Consider the following 19,362-nt stretch of genomic DNA (forward strand, 5'->3'; position numbering starts at 1 on the left):
CATGGCCAAGCAGCCATTTGAGTTATTGGGTAATGAGTGTGGGTGTGAGCCACAGATTAATCAGCCACCCCAGGAGGATAACTGCCAGGAGTAGGAGATGGGAAAGAACGAAAGAAGGAAGGCTGTCAGACCTCAGGGGTTTCACGGGATGAGCCCATAGAACTAGTTAGCTGAGGTCACCACTATTCTTCAAGGGAAGAATGACCCCAAAGGCAATCAGGACCCCGGAGGCCATCAGGGCTTTCTCCCTGGTTTCAAAGTCTTTAATACTTGAACACATACATACAATCCAACAAAACAAAATAGCTCCGTGACTTCATATTTTAATGATTTCCAGAGTAAAATCACTTCTTGAGTGCTCAGGTGCTTAGTTGGTGCTCTGCCCTCTATGTCCAAACACCTAGTTTATTATTCATTTCCATCTGACTCCCCTCCAGTATGTTTTGTGGCAAGCAAATTCAACAAGAGAATTGCAACAAACAGCAGTAAATATGTTTGGAACGTGTACATCATGCTTTGCCTCAAAAGAAAGCAGAAAGGCAAATTTTATTTCTGGATGTGTTGTAAGCCAAGCCACAGGGGACTTTTCTAGGTAAAATGCACAACTACGGGTGCCAAATTTTCCCTTACTGTGTATCTAGCCCAAAAGGCATTTCATTCAAGAAAAACTTGAGTAATTTAAGTTACAGAGTTATCCCTAAAGTCTTTAGACAATCTGATAGGCTTTGAAAAGTGCAGCCAAAATAGCGAGGGGCAACTTCTGTATTTGTTTGGTAGAAGTGCAAAAAAGCCAACTAAAAATTTGCAGGCTCAGGACAAATGGACAGAACCCATTATACAGCAAGGAAAAGCAAGTCAGAGAGTAGAGCACAGACCTCGGGAAGCCACATACCATGTGCCACACATAGAAGCTGCTGAGGTTACTACTTAGGAAAAAATACTATGACACCCTGCTAGTGGAAAAGTTTCAAATCTGCAGCCCCAATCTGCTTTGAAACTAGTCTACATAACAAATTTAAGACATAGATACTGAAAGTCATTTCTCCGAGGGCTGGAGAGAATATTTGAAACTCGGTTATTCACTGTCAGTAATCGCAAGGAACTGTGACCACAGCAACATGAGATTTTTGACCTTGTTCAAAGTTCTAAAACTGGACCTGAAAACACACAACCATAATGAATGTTCAATGATTAATCAGGATCTGTGAACTGATGGTTGAAAAACAGTGAGTTATAAGATACCACTTCTATCTCGTTTTTTAGATTGTAATTAGGGGTGTGTGTGTATGTGTGTGCATATATAGCATTACAATCTCACAGGTGACACTAAGGCTGTATCAGCTTGACTGTTCAATCTGGTCAAGCCACGCATCTTGCCAACGTGGCTACAAGGTCGTGATTTTGACTCCTAGGAAGATCAACAGCTGCACTCACCCTCTTGGCTGAAATAACACCCTTCCCAGGAAACACCTGGATACTTAACCAGTTGGTGTCTTTGCCATTCATTCATACATTCCATCCTTCATTCCACTGTAACTCTAGGGTACAAAGATGATTAAGTCAGGGGAGTTGGTCACAGTCCAGTTGTCCATGGGTGTGTTCATGTGTTTTCTAGTTAATACATGTCATCTTTTTCCAATCGGCTGACGCACAAGCACCTGGAGGACAGGCTTGAGGGATATAATTCAAATGGGGCACCTGGGAGGCCCTGGAGCAGAGTGTCCTGGTGGCACATCTTTGGACTCCCAAGTGGTAAGAAGGAAAAAAGAAGAATGATCCAGGAGAATCTAGTTCAGCAGATTTCAAAGACCAAAGAGTACACGCCCCTCCTGCCCCTACTTGTAATAGTGCTGTGGACACATGTAGTAACCACCCCTGTTCTAAAGTTGTTCAAACCCATTTTGTTGGGATCAGGCAGTTGAGAAAATTTGACTGCAGTGGAAGATTATGTTCATCTACGATACTATATGACCTATGGCTCATTCCCCAAAAATCACTGTGAATTAAATATCTTGCTATGAAGTATGAGAAACCCCAAAATAACATTCTTATTTGTATTTTTCATAGCCATTCCAACTCATAAAATATGCAAAAAGCAAGAAAAAGTGGAAAGTGCATAAGAAAGTTTCTTTAAAAAAAAAAAGATTTTATTTATTTATTCATGATAGAGAGAGAGAGAGAGGCAGAGGGAGAAGCAGGCTCCATGCCCAGAGCCCGACACAGGACTCGATCCCGGGACTCCAGGATCATGCCCTGGGCCAAAGGCAGGCGCTGAACTGCTGAGCCACCCAGGGATCCCCCATAAGAAAGTTTCTTGAGGGGAGCTTGGGTGGCTCAGTTAGTTAAGCAGCCAACTCTTGATTTTGGCTCAAATCATGGTCTCAGGGTCATGAGATTGAGCCCTGCCTCAGGCTCCTGTGCTGGGCGTGGAGCCTGATTAAGATTTCCTCTCTCTGTCTTCCTCTGGACCCCCATCCCTGAAAAAAAGAAAAAGAAAGAAAGAAAGATTCTTGAAATGTCCCTGTGGTTGGACCAGCTTTTATGTAGTACCTACCACATAATGGGCTTCCAGGAAGAATAAAATAAATTCATTGTTCACACACACAGTTGGAAAAAATTCAACTTCATGCATCCCTTTGAATTACAATACACAAAAATCTGTGTTTCTCAGATTGATAAACATTAAACAGTATGTTACGCAGTACTGGTGAAGATATAGAAGAAACGAGTCTTGTTCACTGCCTGCAGAAGGACAAAGTGGAGAAAAGGCTTTGGAGGATTATTTGGGTCCTATCAAATTCAAAATGCATATAGCATTAGTCAGCTCTAGCTGTAGTAACAGAAAACCACAGACCAGGTGGCTTCAACAACAGAAATGTATTTTCTCACTGCTCTGGAGGCTAGAAGTCCAAGATCAAGGTGCCATCAAGGCTGGTTTCTGGTGAGACCTCTCTCCCTGGCTTGAAGATGGCATCTTCTCCCTGTGTGCTTTACATGTGCACATGCTGACAGAGACAGAAGTCAGGCATCTCTTCCCCTTCTTATAGGAACAGCAGTCATATTGGATTAGAGCTCTACCCTATGATCTCACTTAACCTTAGCTACCTTCTGAAAGGCCCCGTCTCCAAATAGGGTAGACAGGGAGGCTAGAGCTTCAACATATGAATGGAAGGGGGGGGCGGGGCACAAATGTGGTCCACAGCACCCAGCAAAGCTACTTTTAGAAATGTATTTTAGGGGCACCTGAGTGGCTTAGACGGTTGAACACTTGCCTTCGGCTCAGGTCACAATCCCAGGGTCCTGGGATGGAGTCCCACATCGGGCTCCCTGCTCACTGGGGGAGCCTGCTTCTCCCTCTCCCTCTGCTGCTCCCCCTGCTTTGTTCTCTCTCTCAAATAAATAAAATCTTTTTAAAAATAAATTTATTTTATATATTTTCATATGTGCATATAGATCTTTGAATAAGAATATTTAAAGTTGCTTTGTCTGCAGTAGCCAATATAAGCATCCATCAAGAGGAGTCTAGTTAAACTAAGGTACACTCAGTCAATAAAATACTACTATATGCCTGTTAAAATGAACAAACCAGCACTAAACATGTTGACATAGAGAAATCACTAAAATGTATCATTAAGTGGAAAAAGCAAGGTGAAGAGCAGTGTGTAGAATATGATCCAATTTCTATTAAAAAAAAAAGCTTAAGTACCAATATTTTCTTTAAGGACTTGTAAGAAACCACCGACAGTTACTACCTCAGAGGAGTGGACTTGGAGCATGGGAGGAAGCACTTGTTCCTTCTAACCTTCTGTACTGTGTGCACTTTGCCCACCCTCTCTGTTCTGTGGAGGTATGTTACTTTTGTTAAAAAAAGAGATTGAGATAAATTTCACAGAGTAAAATCTTCACCATTTTAATTACTGAAAAGTGGTACTTAGTATGGTCACAATGTTATGCAACCATCACCTGTAGCAAGTTGCAAACGTTTTCATCACCCCAGGTGGGCAGGAAGTCCTCTTTCCCCCCTCCCCAGCCCTTGGCAGCCATTAATCTGCTGTTTCTATGGATCTACCTATTGTGATGTTTCATACACATAGAATCATATAACAAGTGGCCTTTGTTTCTGGCATCTTTTACTTAGAATAATGTTTTCTTTCCTTTTTTTTTTTTTTTGTTGTTGTTTTTAAAATTTACTTATATGCACAAAAGAGAGAGAGAGAGCATGAGCAGGGGGAAGGGCAGGAGAGGGAGAGAGAGAATCTCAAGCAGCCTCCCCATCAATCGCAGAGCCCGACACAGGGCTGATCCCCACGACTCCAAGATCACAATCTCAAGATCAAGACCCCAAATTCATGACCTGAGCTGAAATCTGAGTCAGATGCTCAGCTGACTGAGCCACCCAGGTGCCCCTCTTTTCAAAAAAAAAATTAAAGTACTTTCCACAGGGCAGCCCCGGTGGCTCAGCAGTTTTAGCACCACCTTCAGCCCAGGGCGTGATCCTGGAGACCCGGGATGGAGTCCCACATCGGGCTCCCTGCATAGAGCCTGCTTCTCCCTCTGCCTGTGTCTCTGCCTCTGTGTGTGTGTGTGTCTCCCATGAATAAATAAATTAAAATCTTAAAAAATAATAATAAAGTAGCTTCCATGACCAACATGGTGATCAAACTCATGATCCTGAGATCAAGAGTCTCATGCTAGGGGATCCCTGGGTGGCTCAGCGGTTTAGTGCCTGCCTTTGGCCTGGGGTGTGGTCCTGGAGTCCCGGGATCAAGTCCCACGTCAGGTTCCTGGCATGGAGCCTGCTTCTCCCTCCTCCTATGTCTCTGCCTCTCTCTCTTCTCTATTATAAATAAATAAATCTTAAAAAAAAAAAAAAAAAAAGAGTCTCATGCTCTACCGAGCCAGCTAGACACTCCTAGGATCATGCTTTTGAGGTTCATCCATGTGGGATATGTATCCCTTTTTATGGCTATATGAATATAACACACTTAGTATTTTTTTTTAATTTTTATTTATTTATGATAGCCACACACAGAGAGAGAGAGAGGCAGAGACATAGGCAGAGGGAGAAGCAGGCTCCATGCACTGGGAGCCCAACGTGGGATTCGATCCCGGGTCTCCAGGATCGCGCCCTGGGCCAAAGGCAGGCGCTAAACCGCTGCGCCACCCAGGGATCCCCCACACTTAGTATTTTCATTCATCCATTAATGAACATTTGGGCTGTTTCCTTTTGGCTATTGTGAATAATGCTGCTATGAACATTTGTGTGCATGTTTTTATTTGAATACTGGTTTTCAGTTCTTTTGGGTACATACCTGGGAGTGGAACTGCTGGCCCATCAGGTAATTCTATGTGTAATGTTTTGAGAATGAATATTGGTTTTTCTTGTGCTTAAATGTTTAATTTCATGCCATAAATGAAACTGTATAAGACAGGATTTGAAAGATCTTTTAGTAGAATCTCTAGAACAAATAGACATTGACAACGGACATTATCTGAATTAAATTAGTAACTTGGATTTAACAATATATTTTGACTTAGGGCCTGTTAGATATCTTGTATAAAGTGAACACTCTAATGTTCTTGCTATTGAAAACAGCGTATCTCAAAAGCATGTAAGTGGGATCCCTGGGTGGCGCAGCGGTTTGGTGCCTGCCTTTGGCCCAGGGCGCGATCCTGGAGACCCGAGATCGAATCCCATGTCGGGCTCCCGGTGCATGGAGCCTGCTTCTCCCTCTGCCTCTCTCTCTCTCTCTGTGACTATCATAAATAAATAAAAATTAAAAAAAAAAAGCATGTAAGTATTCTTTTGATAACACTAATATCTTAAAATATAATGCAACAGGTAGTAGTTATTTTAATTTAAGAGATATTGTTTGTTCATTCAAAAAATAACTATCAGCCACTTCATGCCCATTAGGATTGTTGTTATAAAGAATATAGAAAATAACAAATGTTGTCAAAGATGTAAAGAAATTGCAATTTTTGTGCACTGTTGGTGGGAAGGTAAGATGGTACAACTGCTATGGAAAACAGTATGGTGGTTCTCAAGAAATTAAAAATAGAACTACCATATGATCCTGCAATTCCATTTCTGGGTATCTAAAGAATTGCAATCAGAGATTTGATTTTATATATATATATGTTCATAGCACCATTATTTACAGCCAAGAGGTATAAATAACCCAAGTGTCCATCAACAGATGAATGGATAAGTAAAATGTGGTGTCTTTCTCGATAGATAGATAGATATAGCTATATGGAATAATATTCATTATACACCCACACACAATGGAATAATATTCAGCCTTAAAAAGGAAGGAAACTGGGGCAGCCCTGGTGGCCCAGCGGTTTAGCACTGCCTTCAGTCCAGGGTGTGATCCTGGAGACCCAGGAGGATTGAGCCCCATGTCAGGCTCCCTGCATGGAGCCTCCTTCTCCCTCTGCCTGTGTCTCTACCTCTCTGTCTCTGTGTCTCTCATGAATAAATAAAATTAAAAAAAAAAAAAAAAAAAAAGAAGGAAACTCTGGGGTGCCTGGGGGGATCAGTTAGTTAAGCACCTGACTCTTGATTTTGGCTCAGGTTGTGATCTTGGGATCACAAGATCAAGCTCAACCCAGGCTTGAAAGAAAGAAGCAAGACTACACTGTAGTGACTTAGCCATACCACTGTGAGAGGGACATTTAGGTAGTTGGCAATCTTTTGCTGGTATAAACACTGCTCTGAGGAAGATCTTCAGAGAAGCTCATGTCATTCTACCTCTTTTAATAACAACTTTATTGTTACTTTTTAAAATTAACCCCCAGACCTACCCAAGCAATCATCAAGGTGATTCCCCTTTTCAGAGGCACAAATGCAGGCAGTGTGGATAAGCAAGTTCTTGTAGTTTTTATACCTGTTGTCTCTCCTAAATGAAAACATTGTTTTCCAAACTGGGGTGTATTGCTCTAATTTTCCAGTATCTCATTTCATCTCATGCCTGTTAGGTAAGAGCTTAGCAATTATCTTATTGGGCTGCACTTTCACACGTAGTACAGCAAGAATTTCCATCCACACGCTAATAGATGAGATCTTGAAACAGCCTTGAAGTTAGATGTTTGGACCTCAGAACCCAAACCCAGGCATCTGTGGGTTTAGAGTTTTAGAGTGAAATATTTCCCTCTTGAATTTGCTTTTCATATAACTGGCAGTGAAATGACATGGCAAATGTGGGGGTGCCATCATATTTTTCCACGAGAATTTTTTAACATGTTGCTTTCCCATTTCAAATAACTATATTGTTCTGATCCTAAGTAGACTGAAATATAATTTAATCTAGCATCAAATTAATTTCTCTAAGAGATATAAACTGACTTAAGCAATTTTTGATATCTGCAGAAGGAAATGGAAATGAGAATTCTCTTCTATCCTAAGGCAAGAAATTTAAGATAATCACCTTGCACACTGACAAACATTATTCCACGAGTATGGCTAATGCACAAAGCAATGACACACCCAGAATATAAATTTATGAATTTACAAACTTTTACACACATACACAATTCCCCCCACACACACACAATGCAACTTTAATATTTCTTGTGTTGCTTTGGGTTTTCCTGAAAGCAAACACTGAGCCAAGGTGTCAAGTGCCAGCATTTTATGTGGCAGGTGATCCCAGGAGACACAAGTGGGGAGAGGAGAAATCAGATAGACAAGAGAGGGCAGCAATGAAGGTTTGTTTTCAAGCAAGGTCTAAGACTTAATCCTGCTGGAGAACTCTGGGACCTCCGAGTCTCCCCACAGAGTGGGCAAGAGTCTTGGGTATTTACACACTTCTTGCCAGTCATTGATGGAGGGATTCTGGTGGGGGAGGGGTGGAGTTTCCTCCATTCCTTATACTTCTGAGCTGTCATGTTGGGGCCAAGCAGGGACCCTGGAGCCAAAGAAAGTCAGCAAGCAAGGAAATTTGGGGACTGGTAGTTGGAAGTCTGCTGATAACGCACCAAAGTGGTAAGCATGAGGGTAGATGTGTGCAAGGCAGCATTGCCACATCTTTCTTCCTGAAACTTCTAAGTAAAATTAATGGCCTCTTCTTTTTCTTCCATAATTTAGTTGGCTGTCCATATCATTATACATATGACAGACACTCACATTCTCTTTCATTCTCTGCAGAGACTCTGCAAGCCCCCTCCCCGCCACCTCCCACAGATTGGGAGGAACAGAGACTCCCTCACCTCTCATCTCCAGCAGGAAAGAGCACGGTGACCACCATGTAACATGCAGCTTCCAGATGCTCAGTTCTTTCTAAAGCCCTCTTTAAAATTCTAGAACACAGGAGGTTTCTCAGGTTTCTAGTTGTCATTTTTCTTTTCAAATGTTAAGAGAAGAAATGTGGGCCAATTTATGGAATTAAAAATACTATGTTCTAAATGTATATGTCAAATGGTGTTAAGTACTAAAGAAGAAAAATACAGTAGAGAAAGGCAGTATATTTTTTCTTTTTACCATTTGGTGATTCAAACTCTAGGATCTTGTGCACAGTCACACAAATACTAGAATATTCAGCATTGTCTGTAGCAGCAAGAGACTAGAAACAATCTAGACATCCATCAATGTAAGATGCATCTGTATAGCATTTAACATGTGTTGGTCACTGTTCTGTTTCACAAATATTAACCCACTTAACCCTCAACAACAAACCTGTTCAGTGGCATGGTCTTTATTTATCATTCCCTTTTTCAGATATGAAAACTGAGGCACAGAAATTAAGTCATTTGTCCATGTTTACACAGTGAGGATAGGGTAGAGTCAGGATTCAAATCCACACTATCTAGCTCCAGAGTCTAATCTCTTGAGCTGGATGCAGGGCTGCCTCCCTCTCTATGGAAAAACTAATTAAATCATGGTTCCAACCCTTCAATAGAATTCTGTGGAGCTGCTGAAAAGAATTGGGGCAGTTGTGTACACATTGATGTGGAAAGATCCCTAAGATAAAACAACATCAAGGAGTAAGCTACCATTTGCATCCCAAATGGGAGAAGAACACATACATTTGCTTCGTTATGCAAAGAGCATTTCTAGAAGGACACATGCAAAACCAATAGGGGTACTTTCTGGAGAGGAAACGGAAGACACAAAAACTTTTCATGGACGTTTTCTGGCATTTTTTAATTGTTTATCATACACATGTAATACCTGTTTTCTAATATATAAGTTAAATATAACTTTAAAAGATTGAAAGAATCTATAACTTCTTTTATTTTTTTTAAAGATTTATCTTTTTTTAAAGATTTAAAAAGATCTAATCTTTTTAAAGATTTATTCATTCATGAGAGACAGAGAGAGAGAGAGAGAGAGAGAGAGAGAGAGAGAGAGAGGCAGAGACACAGGTGGAGGGAGAAGCAGACTCCATGCAGGAAGCCTGACGTGGGACTCGATCCCGGGTCTCCAGGATCATGCCCTGGGCTGCAGGCGGCGCTAAACCGCTGTGCCACCGGGGCTGCCCCCCTAACTTCTTTTAATAGAGCAATGAAAAATGTCCTGTTTTGAATTTTCCAAACTTATTTAAATTTATAATTCAAGGTGAAAGACCAAAAGCCCAGTCGGTTGAGTGCTCAACTCTTGATTTGGGCTCAGGTCCTATTCTTAGGGTTGTGAGGTCGAGCCCTGTGTTGGGCTCCACGCTCAGCATGGAGTCTGCTTAAGGTTCTCTCTCTCTAAAATAAATAAAATCTTAAAAAAAGAAGACTGTGCTGATTTTAGACATTTTCTGACTTTGTTAGTAATCTTTGAACTAAAAAAGGAAAAAAGGCAGTCAACTATTTCAAACAGCTTTGTGAAATCATTTTGGCTCCATGGCCTATACCTGTTCCACCGTCTGCAATTTAAAATCTGATGGCCCTAAAAATGATCCACTCTTCCTATTAATAGCATATATTTAAAAACATCTTCATTTCTTCCTATTTTACTCGAATAACTTTGTCTTTTATGTTAAATAAACTCAAGAAATTGGTCCCTACAAATGAGAGTAGCAAAGTGTTTTTCCTGATTTCATAGTAAATGGAAGTAATTAAAGAAGCTCCTTTACTCAAAAGGAATTTTTTCTTTTCATGGACAGGCATACATTGCTGAAAATGTTAAAATTTTAGGGCAGCTGTGTTCTCAAAATTAGGATTCCTATATAAGATTAGGGAAGATAAAAATACATTTAAACAAATATTGGAAACCACTTGCTTATAATTTCTCACTCTGCATAGAAAAAGGATAACTCAAGTTAATTCTGTTCATTAAAATAAGAAAATACTCAAGTGGGCCAAATAGTTTCAATTAAAGATATAAATTTCTCAAATAAAAATAAATAAATAAATAAAATAAAATAAATAAATTTCTCAAGTAGAGCAAAATTCGAGACTCTTCTACAGAATAAAGACATAACACTTTTTTTGGTTAGGTAGTAAAACTAAGGTGAACTTTTAACTGGAAAAGGGGAGAAGATAAAAAGCGTATGACTCAAGACCGGAAACTCTCAATGCTTCTTACCAAGAGAAGTAGTAAACGGGCTTCAAGGTATAGGAGGGAAAAAACCAACATGCTTAAAAAGGAAATTAAAATCTCTTAGGGAAATGCTTCCTCAACTCAAACTACAGGTATGTTTATCTAACTTGGGCCTGAACTTCCCATCTCAAGAAACAGACCATTATTTGATCATTTCCAGAAACTGGAAACCCAGTGCCCTCCTGGGGCTTTCTTTCTCTCCGTCCTCCACATCCAGTGCATCACCAATTCATTCATTCATTCGCTGAAAGTCAACGAGCAATTGTGACTCCATCCCTCAGCTCCTGTCTCTTTCTGTCCTTGACAAGTTTCCCCAGAAGCTTCCCCTCCCTGTCCCACACACTGTCCAGCCCCCTTCAATCTGACTTGGGAAACTGGAATCACTTCATAGAGTGATTGCTAACATCATCAGTGACATCTACATCCCTAAACCAGTGGACCTTAATACATGTTCCACATGATTGGCCCCGTCCACCTTCTGAAAGCATTTCCTACCTTTTCACTTTTCTGGATTTTCTCCTACCTCTCAGGTCATTTCTTCTGTTTCCCTTCAGGTTCATCCTCCAGCCAGGTGACCAAAAATGAGATTTCTTCAAGGCATAGTCTCAGTCTTCCTTCTATTCTCTTTTTACTTCTTTCTAGACGAGCAGTCCTCAAAGTGTGTTCCACAGATCCTTTGGGGGTTCCCACAAGGTCAAAACTATTTTTGCAACAATACTAAAATGTGACTTGCCTTTTTTGCTGTGTTGGCACATTGGCCTGTGGGCACAAAAGCATTGGCTCATAAAACTGCTGGTGGTTAGTATGAATCAAGGCATTGGCACCAAACTGTACCAATACTCATTGTATTCTTCCCTATTGTGCACTTACAGGAAAAAAAAACTGTACTTAGGATTGTGATTGATGGAGGTGCCTGGGTGGCTCAGTTGGTGAAGCATCTGCCTTTGGGTCAGATCATGAAGCCAGGGTCCTCGGATTGAGCCCTATGTCAGGCTCCCTGCTCAGTGGGGAGCCTACTTCTCCCTCTCCTGATTCCCCCTACCCTGCCGCTCATGCTCTCTCTCAAATAAATAAAATGTTAAAAAGAGAATGTGCTTGATGTTGTATGTTAAGTATACTGAAAATTTTTTTTAAATGTGCTTGATGAATTAGTAAAAAATATTTAATTTTATTAAACCTTGACTCTTGAATATGTCTCTTTCCATACAGGTATCAGTTATTCTAGCACATTTTACTAAAAATATTATTTTTTTATTGAATCAACTTGGCATCTTAGTGGAAAAGCAATTGGCCATGTAATTATAGGTCTATTTCTGGACTTTCAATTTTGTTCTTTTTTTTTTAAAGATTTTATTTATTTATTCATGAGAGACAGAGAGAGAGAAAGAGGCAGAGACACAGGCAGAGGGAGAAGCAGGCTCCATGCAGGGAGCCTGTTGTGGGACTCAATCCTGAGTCTCCAGGATCACGCCCTGGGCCAAAGGCAGGCACTAAACCACTGAGCCACCCAGGGATCCCCTAATTTTGTTCTTTTGATCTCTGTGTCTTACTTTAATCCCTGTACTTAAAATCAGGTTGTGTAAGTTCTCCAAATTTGTTCACCTTTTAAAAAGTTGTTTTGGATATTGTAAATCCTTTGTATTTCCACATAAATTTTAGAGCCAGCTTGTCAATTTCTACAGAAAAGCTTGCTGAGGTTTTAACTGGGATTGCTTTGGATCTACAGACCAATTTGGGGAGAAATGTCATCTTCCAATCCATGCACATGGTATCTTTCTCCATTTGTATAGGTTGTAATTTCTCTCAACAATGCTTTGTAGTTTTCAATGTACATATCTTTCTTCTTTTTTTTTTTTTTTTAAGATTTATTTATTTTAGAGAAGAGAGGAGGGGCAAAGGGAAAGAAAGAATTCTGAAGCAGGGGCAGCCCTGGTGGTGCAGCGGTTTAGTGCCGCCTGCAGCCCAGGGCATGATCCTGGAGACCCTGGATCGAGTCCCACGTCAGGCTCCCTGCATGGAGCCTGCTTCTCCCTCTGCCTGTGTCTCTGCCTCTCTCTCTCTCTTTCTCTGCATCTCTATGAATAAATAAATAAAATCTTAAAAAAAAAAAAAAAAAAAGAATCCTGAAGCAGATTTCCCACTAAGCATGGAGCCCAAGATGGTGGGCCTGATCCCAGGACTCTAAGATCATGACCTGAGCTGAAATCAAGAGCTGGCTGCTTAACCAACTGAGCCACTGAGGTACCCCTATCCTGTGTATCTTTTATAAATTTATTCCTATGTACATTTTTGGATGCTATCATAAATATGATTACCTGAATTTCTGTTGGATTCTTCATTACTAATATGTGACTGTGATATATTGATCCTGTATCCTGTGATCTTTTTAAACTTACTAATTCTAATAGCTTTTTTTGTATGCTTTTAAGGACTTTCTATATATATATCAATTGCAAATAAAGGTAGTCTCACGTCTTCCTTTCTAGTACGTGTCTTTTACTTACTTTTTTGCTTTATTATACTGGTTAGGATTCCCAATATGATATTGGATAAAAGTAGCCAGAGTGGAAATCCTTGCCATGTTTCTGATCTTAGGCAAAAATAATTCAGTCTTTCACTGTTAAGTATGATGTTAGCTGTAGGTTTTTTTTTTTTTTAATGTTCTTTAAAAGATTGAGAAAATCTCCTATTCCTAGTTTGCTAAGAGTGGTAGGTTTTTGTCAAATGCTTTTCCTGCATCTATTAAGAGGGTCATATGGTTTCCACATCCATTCTGTACAAGTAACAGAAAATGTGAATCACTGGTTTAAATCATAATGACTTTTTTATCTCAGAAAAAATCCAATGAAGGGGTTGGTTACCTCCCTTCTGTGGCTGAAAGATGGATCCAGTAGTGCTGCTTTTGCATTCAATCTGTTGCAATATGTTGTCATGATTGAAGTATAGGAGGAAAATCTAGACTCACACAGATATTATTAATATAAGCCAATCACAGTAATTCCATTCCCCTTATCAGTGGTTGAAGTAAGGTATTTGACCCAATTCTGGCCACTGATAATCTGAGGCTACAGCAGGCTGGCTGCATGCTGACCAATCTTGGCTCCTCTTTTGGGGCACAGACTAAGATTACATTTCTCAGCCCCTTATGCTGTTAGGTTAGGGTGGGAAATAGTTCTAGCCAATGCAATGTGGGCAGAAATAAGACTTGCCACTTTGGAGCTTGGCCCTAAAATTTCAAGTGATATCCCTGGGTCACTCTCTTTTGCTCACCCATAAGGCTAAAAAGACTGGACTCCAATATTGTGGAAGCATGTCAAAGAGTTTACAGTTAAGTCTTAAAATCAGGTTGTGTAAGTTCTCCAAATTTGTTCACCTTTTAAAAAGTTGTTTTGGATATTCTAAATCCTTTGTATTTCCACATAAATTTTAGAGTCAGCTTGAATCCCGAAGAGAGCCACCCAACTTGCACAGAACTGTGATGTAAGAAATAAATTTTTATTGTGTTAAGCCACTTGGTGATTGAGATTGTTAAAGCGTATAACATTAAGTACTCTGATACAGAGATCTGCTATGAGGGCTTCTGGGACAGGTATTCAGCTCTTAAAGACACAAGAGGAGGGGTGCCTGGGTGGCTCAATCAGTTAAGCATCTACCTTTGACTCCTGATCTTAGGGTCCTGGGATCAAGGCCCATTGGGACTCCCTGCTCAGCGGGAAGTCTGCTTCTCCCTCTCCCTCTGCTACACCCCCCTCCCAACTTGTGCTAACAAATAATAAAATCTTTTAAAAAGACAGAGACATAATGAGGAGAAAGTCCCCTTTCTGGCTCTGGACTAGTGTCTACAACCACAAAAGGGAACTAGCCTACGTGGCGGAAGAAGGCAGAACAAAAATTGGAAAGAAACTGGGTATTTGATGATGTCAATGAGCTGCTGAATCAACCAGCCCTCTCACTGATTTTATGTGAGACAGTAAGTTCACTACAATTTTAGACAGTGGATCCATGTTTTCTGTTGTTTGCACTAAAAACCATCGTATCTGATACATAACAAATAAAAAACTCATCAGTTTTCCCCTAGCCTGCTCCTCTTTTGGTGTTTCCTATTTTGGTAAATGGTAATACCATCCAACAAGTTATGTAAGCCAGAAACCTGACTCAACCTTGACGCTTGCCTCCATCTTACTGTTTTCCCCATGTGTCTAATCCATCACCACCTGCTGTTTTATCTTTCTACTTCATCAAACACCACACTGATCAAAACCAACACCATCTATCTCCCATACCACCCCAGTAACCTCCTGGCTGGTCCACCTGCTTCTCCTCTGGCTCACCTCTAATCTTTTCTTCACACCATAGCCAGAGCAGAAGTTTCCAAAATTTTAGCCTGATCATATCACCCTCTTTGTTAAAAAATACTTGAGGGACTTCATTTTCCCATTACTTGTAAGATAAAGATGGAACATCTTAAAAAACCCTGGCAGTCTGAACCCCATCCTGCCTCACTAGTCACACCTTGCAATGAACACCCACCACATGGAAGCTTCTACTGACCCCTCATCTTTGTCTCACTCTCTCAGGCCCCACCCAGGATCTTTATAGATGCTGTTCCCTCTCGCTGGAAACTATTTTCCTTGCTTCTTCTCCTAGTTAACTACTTCTATCACTTCTCCAGGAAGTCTTCCCTGGTCTCCAGTGGCCTCAGCTTTAGGTACCCTCTCTTTGTAGTACTTGTCACTTGCAATCTTACATAGATTATATCTGTCTCCTACTAGCCCACAAGCTCTGTAAGACAAGGACTATATTTGCTTACCTTGGCATCCTCTATAGCTAGCAGAATGCCTGGCACACGGGAGCTTCAATAAATCCAATGAAGAATGAAGTGCTATATGAAGAAAGAGTAAATATATGGTACAAGACACTCTGAGTGTCTAGAACACGGATTCCTGATCTTATCTAAATGGTTAGAGAAAATTTCCCTACGGAATTACTGATTCTATTTTTTTAAGATTTTATTTTTAAGTGGGGATCAAACTCACAACCCCAAGATCAAGAGTCACATGCTCTACTGAGTCAGCCACATACTGTACTGAGTTTTAAAGGATGACAAGGGGACAGCCCCGTGGCGCAGTGGTTTAGCGCCGCCTGCAGCCGGGGGGGGGGGGGGGGGGGGTGATCCTGGAGACCTGGGATCGAGTCCCACATCAGGCTTGTTGCATGGAGCCTGCTTCTCCCTCTGCCTGTGTCTCTGCCTCTCTCGCTCTCTCATTCTGTGTCTCTATGAATAAATAAATAAAATATTTTAAATAAATAAATAAATACATACATACATACATACTAGGGGGGAAAAAAAGGATGACCAGGGGTTAACTAGATGAAGAAAAGAAGCCTGGCAGTGGGTATGCATATGCACGTCAAACAAAGGAGCATGGCACACTCAAGCAACTGCATAAAGAGCAAAATGGCTGATGCTGAGTGAGGCAGCGAGCAGAGCAGACCAGAGGGCCAAGCAGAACCAGACTATGGTTCTACACTTGAGCATTTGCTTTTTCAGCCTTTTAAATATCAGTTTCCTACGTTTCCATTTTCATAGAATTTCAAACAATGAGAAGTTGCAAGAATAGTTCAGAGAAGCCCCATGTACCTTTTCTCAAGTTACTATCTTTCTTTTGCCCTATTTGCTTTATTATTCCTTCTAATTTTTTTTTTCTTGAATCATTGGAGAGAAAATCAGAGACATCCTGTCACTTTACAAAGATATTCTCTTCCATAGTGATTGAATCAGGGAATCAAACATTGAAAAATTACTGTTTTCTACTTGTTTTTGCAAATTCCACCTGGTCAGTTGTCTGTTTTATCCATTATAGCAGTTTCTATCCTGGTCTCACACCATTCCTGAATCTCACATTGTCTCATCAATTCATTTTGATATTCATCCAGGGCCATTTTGGCAGTCAAATAGAATGCTATTGATAATTATGCTGGGCTAACAGGCACAAATCCAGACTCTATCAGGCAAACCTGGCCCTCGGGTCATGCTACTTACAGGATAAGGTGAGGATTCTAAACCTTTTATCTTGTGGGTAATGGGAACCATTGAAGTGATTGAGCATAAAAGCCAGGAAGAAACTTGAGTAAGTTCGTGTTTTAAGAAGACTACCTTCGGGGGATCCCTGAGTGGCCCAGCGGTTTAGTGCCAGCCTTTGGCCCAGGGTGCAATCCTGGAGACCCAGGATCGAATCCCACGTCGGGCTCCTAGTGCATGGAGCCTGCTTCTCCCTCTGCCTGTGTCTCTGCCTCTCTCTCTCTATCATAAATAAAAAAAAAAAAAAAAAAAAAAAAATCGGGGATCCCTGGGTGGCGCAGCGGTTTGGCGCCTGCCTTTGGCCCAGGGCGCGATCCTGGAGACCCGGGATCGAATCCCACGTCGGGCTCCTAGTGCATGGAGCCTGCTTCTCCCTCTGCCTGTGTCTCTGCCTCTCTCTCTCTGTGTGACTATCATAAATAAAAATTTTTAAAAAAATCTATCATATATATATATATAAAGACTATCTTCGCTCTATTGTGAAGAAGAAAATGGGAGCAATATTTGCGTAATAAATGTTGAGTGAATAAAGAAATTTGTTAAGAAACAAATGCATCTAAAATTGCTCAGAATACTGATTTAAAGTTTGAAGAGTAACCAATGCAATACATGGGCAGCCCAGGTGGCTCAGCGGTTTAGCACTGCCTTCGGCCCAGGGCATGATCCTGGAGACCCGGGATCAAGTCCCACATCAGGCTCCCTGCATGGAGCCTGCTTCTCCATCTGCCTGTGTCTCTGCCTCTCTCTCTCTGTGTCGCTAATGAATAAAATCTTTAAAACAAAAACAAAAAACAAAAAAACCCCAATGCAATACAAAATTGCAATTCTCAACCTGATGTCCATGCATGAATCAAAAAAACCCATAAACATTCTGAACTCTGCTGATGCAGAATGCAGGTATGTGCACGTGGCGGTTTCAAAAGATGTCCACTGGGGTGCCTGGTGGTTCAGTCAGTAGATAATGAGACTCTGGATCTTGAGGTTCTAAGTTTGAGCCCTCACATCATATAGAGATTACTTAAAAACAAAATGTAAACATATGTGTGTGTGTGTGTACCAGTTATTTGATAACCCTCGCTTCAAGAAGTGGAACTGAATTTTCCTCCCCGAGTGTGCACTGGAATCAGTGACTTGCAACAAATTAAATGTGGCAGAAGTGATGGTGTGTCACTTCTGAAACTAGCTTTCTCCTCTCTCTCTCAGATACTGATTCTGGGGGCAGCCAGGTGCTATGTCATGATGACATTCACAGTGAGGAACGGAGGCCTCCTGCCAACAGCCATGTGAGCGAGCCACCTTGGAAGAAATCTTCCAGCCCCGGTCAAGATTTCAGTTGACTGCAACTGTGGCCAACATCTTTCCTGCAACCTTGTAAGACTCTGAAGAAGAACCACTCAGCTAAGCTGCTCCTAAATTCCTGACCCAAAGAAATTAAGAGATAATTTTTTTTATTTTAAGCTACCAATTTTGGGATAATTTGTTACACAAAAGATATTTAATGAGGTACATTTGGATGAGGAGTCTATGATTTTCATTAGATTCTCAGTAAAACTGATGATCTGAAAAAGGGTAAAAATTACTACTCCAAAGCAGGTACTAGATTTTTAAAAATCTTTGGTCTATAGTTTCTACGGGTTAATTTTTATACAAGTTTGGGATTAGGTTCAACAAATGAGAAAATTCAATTCTCCAAACCACTGGAAGACTCAAAAGATTGTTTAAAAATGCTGTTGTAGGGGGACTCCTGGGTGGCTCAGCCCTGCCTTTAGCCCAGGGCGTGATCCTGGAGTTCTGGGATCGAGTCCCAAATTGGGCTCCTTGCATGGAGCCTGTTCTCCCTCTGCCTATGTCTCTGCTTCTCTCTGTGTGTCTCATAAATAAATAAATAAAATCTTAAAAAAAAAAAAAAAATGCTGTTGTAGGGGTGCCTGGGTGGCTCAGTCAGTTAAGCATCTGACTCTTGGTTTCAGCTCAGGTCAAGTCTGGGTCCTGAGATTGAGGCCCACGACAGGCTCTGCACTCAGTGGGGGAGTCTGCTGGAGATTCTCTCCATTTCCCTTTCCCCCTCCCCCCACTTGTGTGCGGGCATGGGCACATGCTCTCTCCTTAATAAATAAATCCTTTTTTAAAAATATTTTATTTATTTATTCATAGACACACAGAGAGAGAGGCAGAGAGACAGGCAGAGGGAGAGGGAGAAGCAGGCTCCATGCAGGGAGCCCGACGTGGGACTCGATCCCCGGTCTCCAGGATCACACCCCAGGCTGCAGGCGGTGCCAAACTGCTGCGCCACCAGGGCTGCCCTAGATAAATAAATCTTAAGAAAAAAAAAGGGCAGAGAAAAGCAAACTTTACCCCAACCTATCAAACTAAGATCCAACAGTATATCTAATAGAAATGAAGTACTTTTTCATTTTCTAAGGAAAGTCTACCATTAGACCTAACCATAATTCTGACATAATAGATCTATAAATTATTGCTAAAGAAAAAGCCCAAGTTACAGAACACAATGTTCCCATACAGAAACAGTATATTCTTATACATATAAGTGGATATGTCCAGAAAAAGTTCTAAAAGGATACAATATTAATCAGGGATTAAGCAGCAAAAACTCATCATGGCTGTCAAAAAATAGTTTATGAGGCACCTGGGTGGCTCAGTGGTTGAGCATCTGCCTTTGGCTCAGGTCGTGATCCTGGGGTCCTGGGATTGAGTCCTGCATCAGGCTCCTCGCAGGCAGCCTGCT

General features: G+C 41.1%; 1 protein-coding gene and 1 long non-coding RNA gene across 2 annotated transcripts in view; one reads left to right on the forward strand and one right to left on the reverse strand.

The window, feature by feature from the left end:
- The first annotated feature begins 946 nt into the window (after positions 1–946).
- Positions 947–18,477, forward strand: LOC118354136 (uncharacterized). The gene is made up of 3 exons (XR_004814148.2): positions 947–1,226; positions 3,723–3,847; positions 17,820–18,477. It is a non-coding gene; the product is annotated as an uncharacterized LOC118354136 (long non-coding RNA).
- Positions 10,929–19,362, reverse strand: part of HEATR3 (HEAT repeat containing 3) — a 52,120-nt gene continuing 43,686 nt past the window's right edge. Inside the window, exon 15 of the mRNA XM_049104647.1 lies at positions 10,929–11,293. Within this exon, the coding sequence (XP_048960604.1) occupies positions 11,252–11,293 (42 nt within the window). The 3' untranslated portion in view covers positions 10,929–11,251. The remainder of the gene's footprint in view (positions 11,294–19,362) is intronic.

The sequence above is a fragment of the Canis lupus genome, chromosome 2 (genome assembly GCF_003254725.2).
Source record: "Canis lupus dingo isolate Sandy chromosome 2, ASM325472v2, whole genome shotgun sequence".
In the NCBI taxonomy this organism is placed as follows: Eukaryota; Metazoa; Chordata; class Mammalia; order Carnivora; family Canidae; genus Canis; species Canis lupus.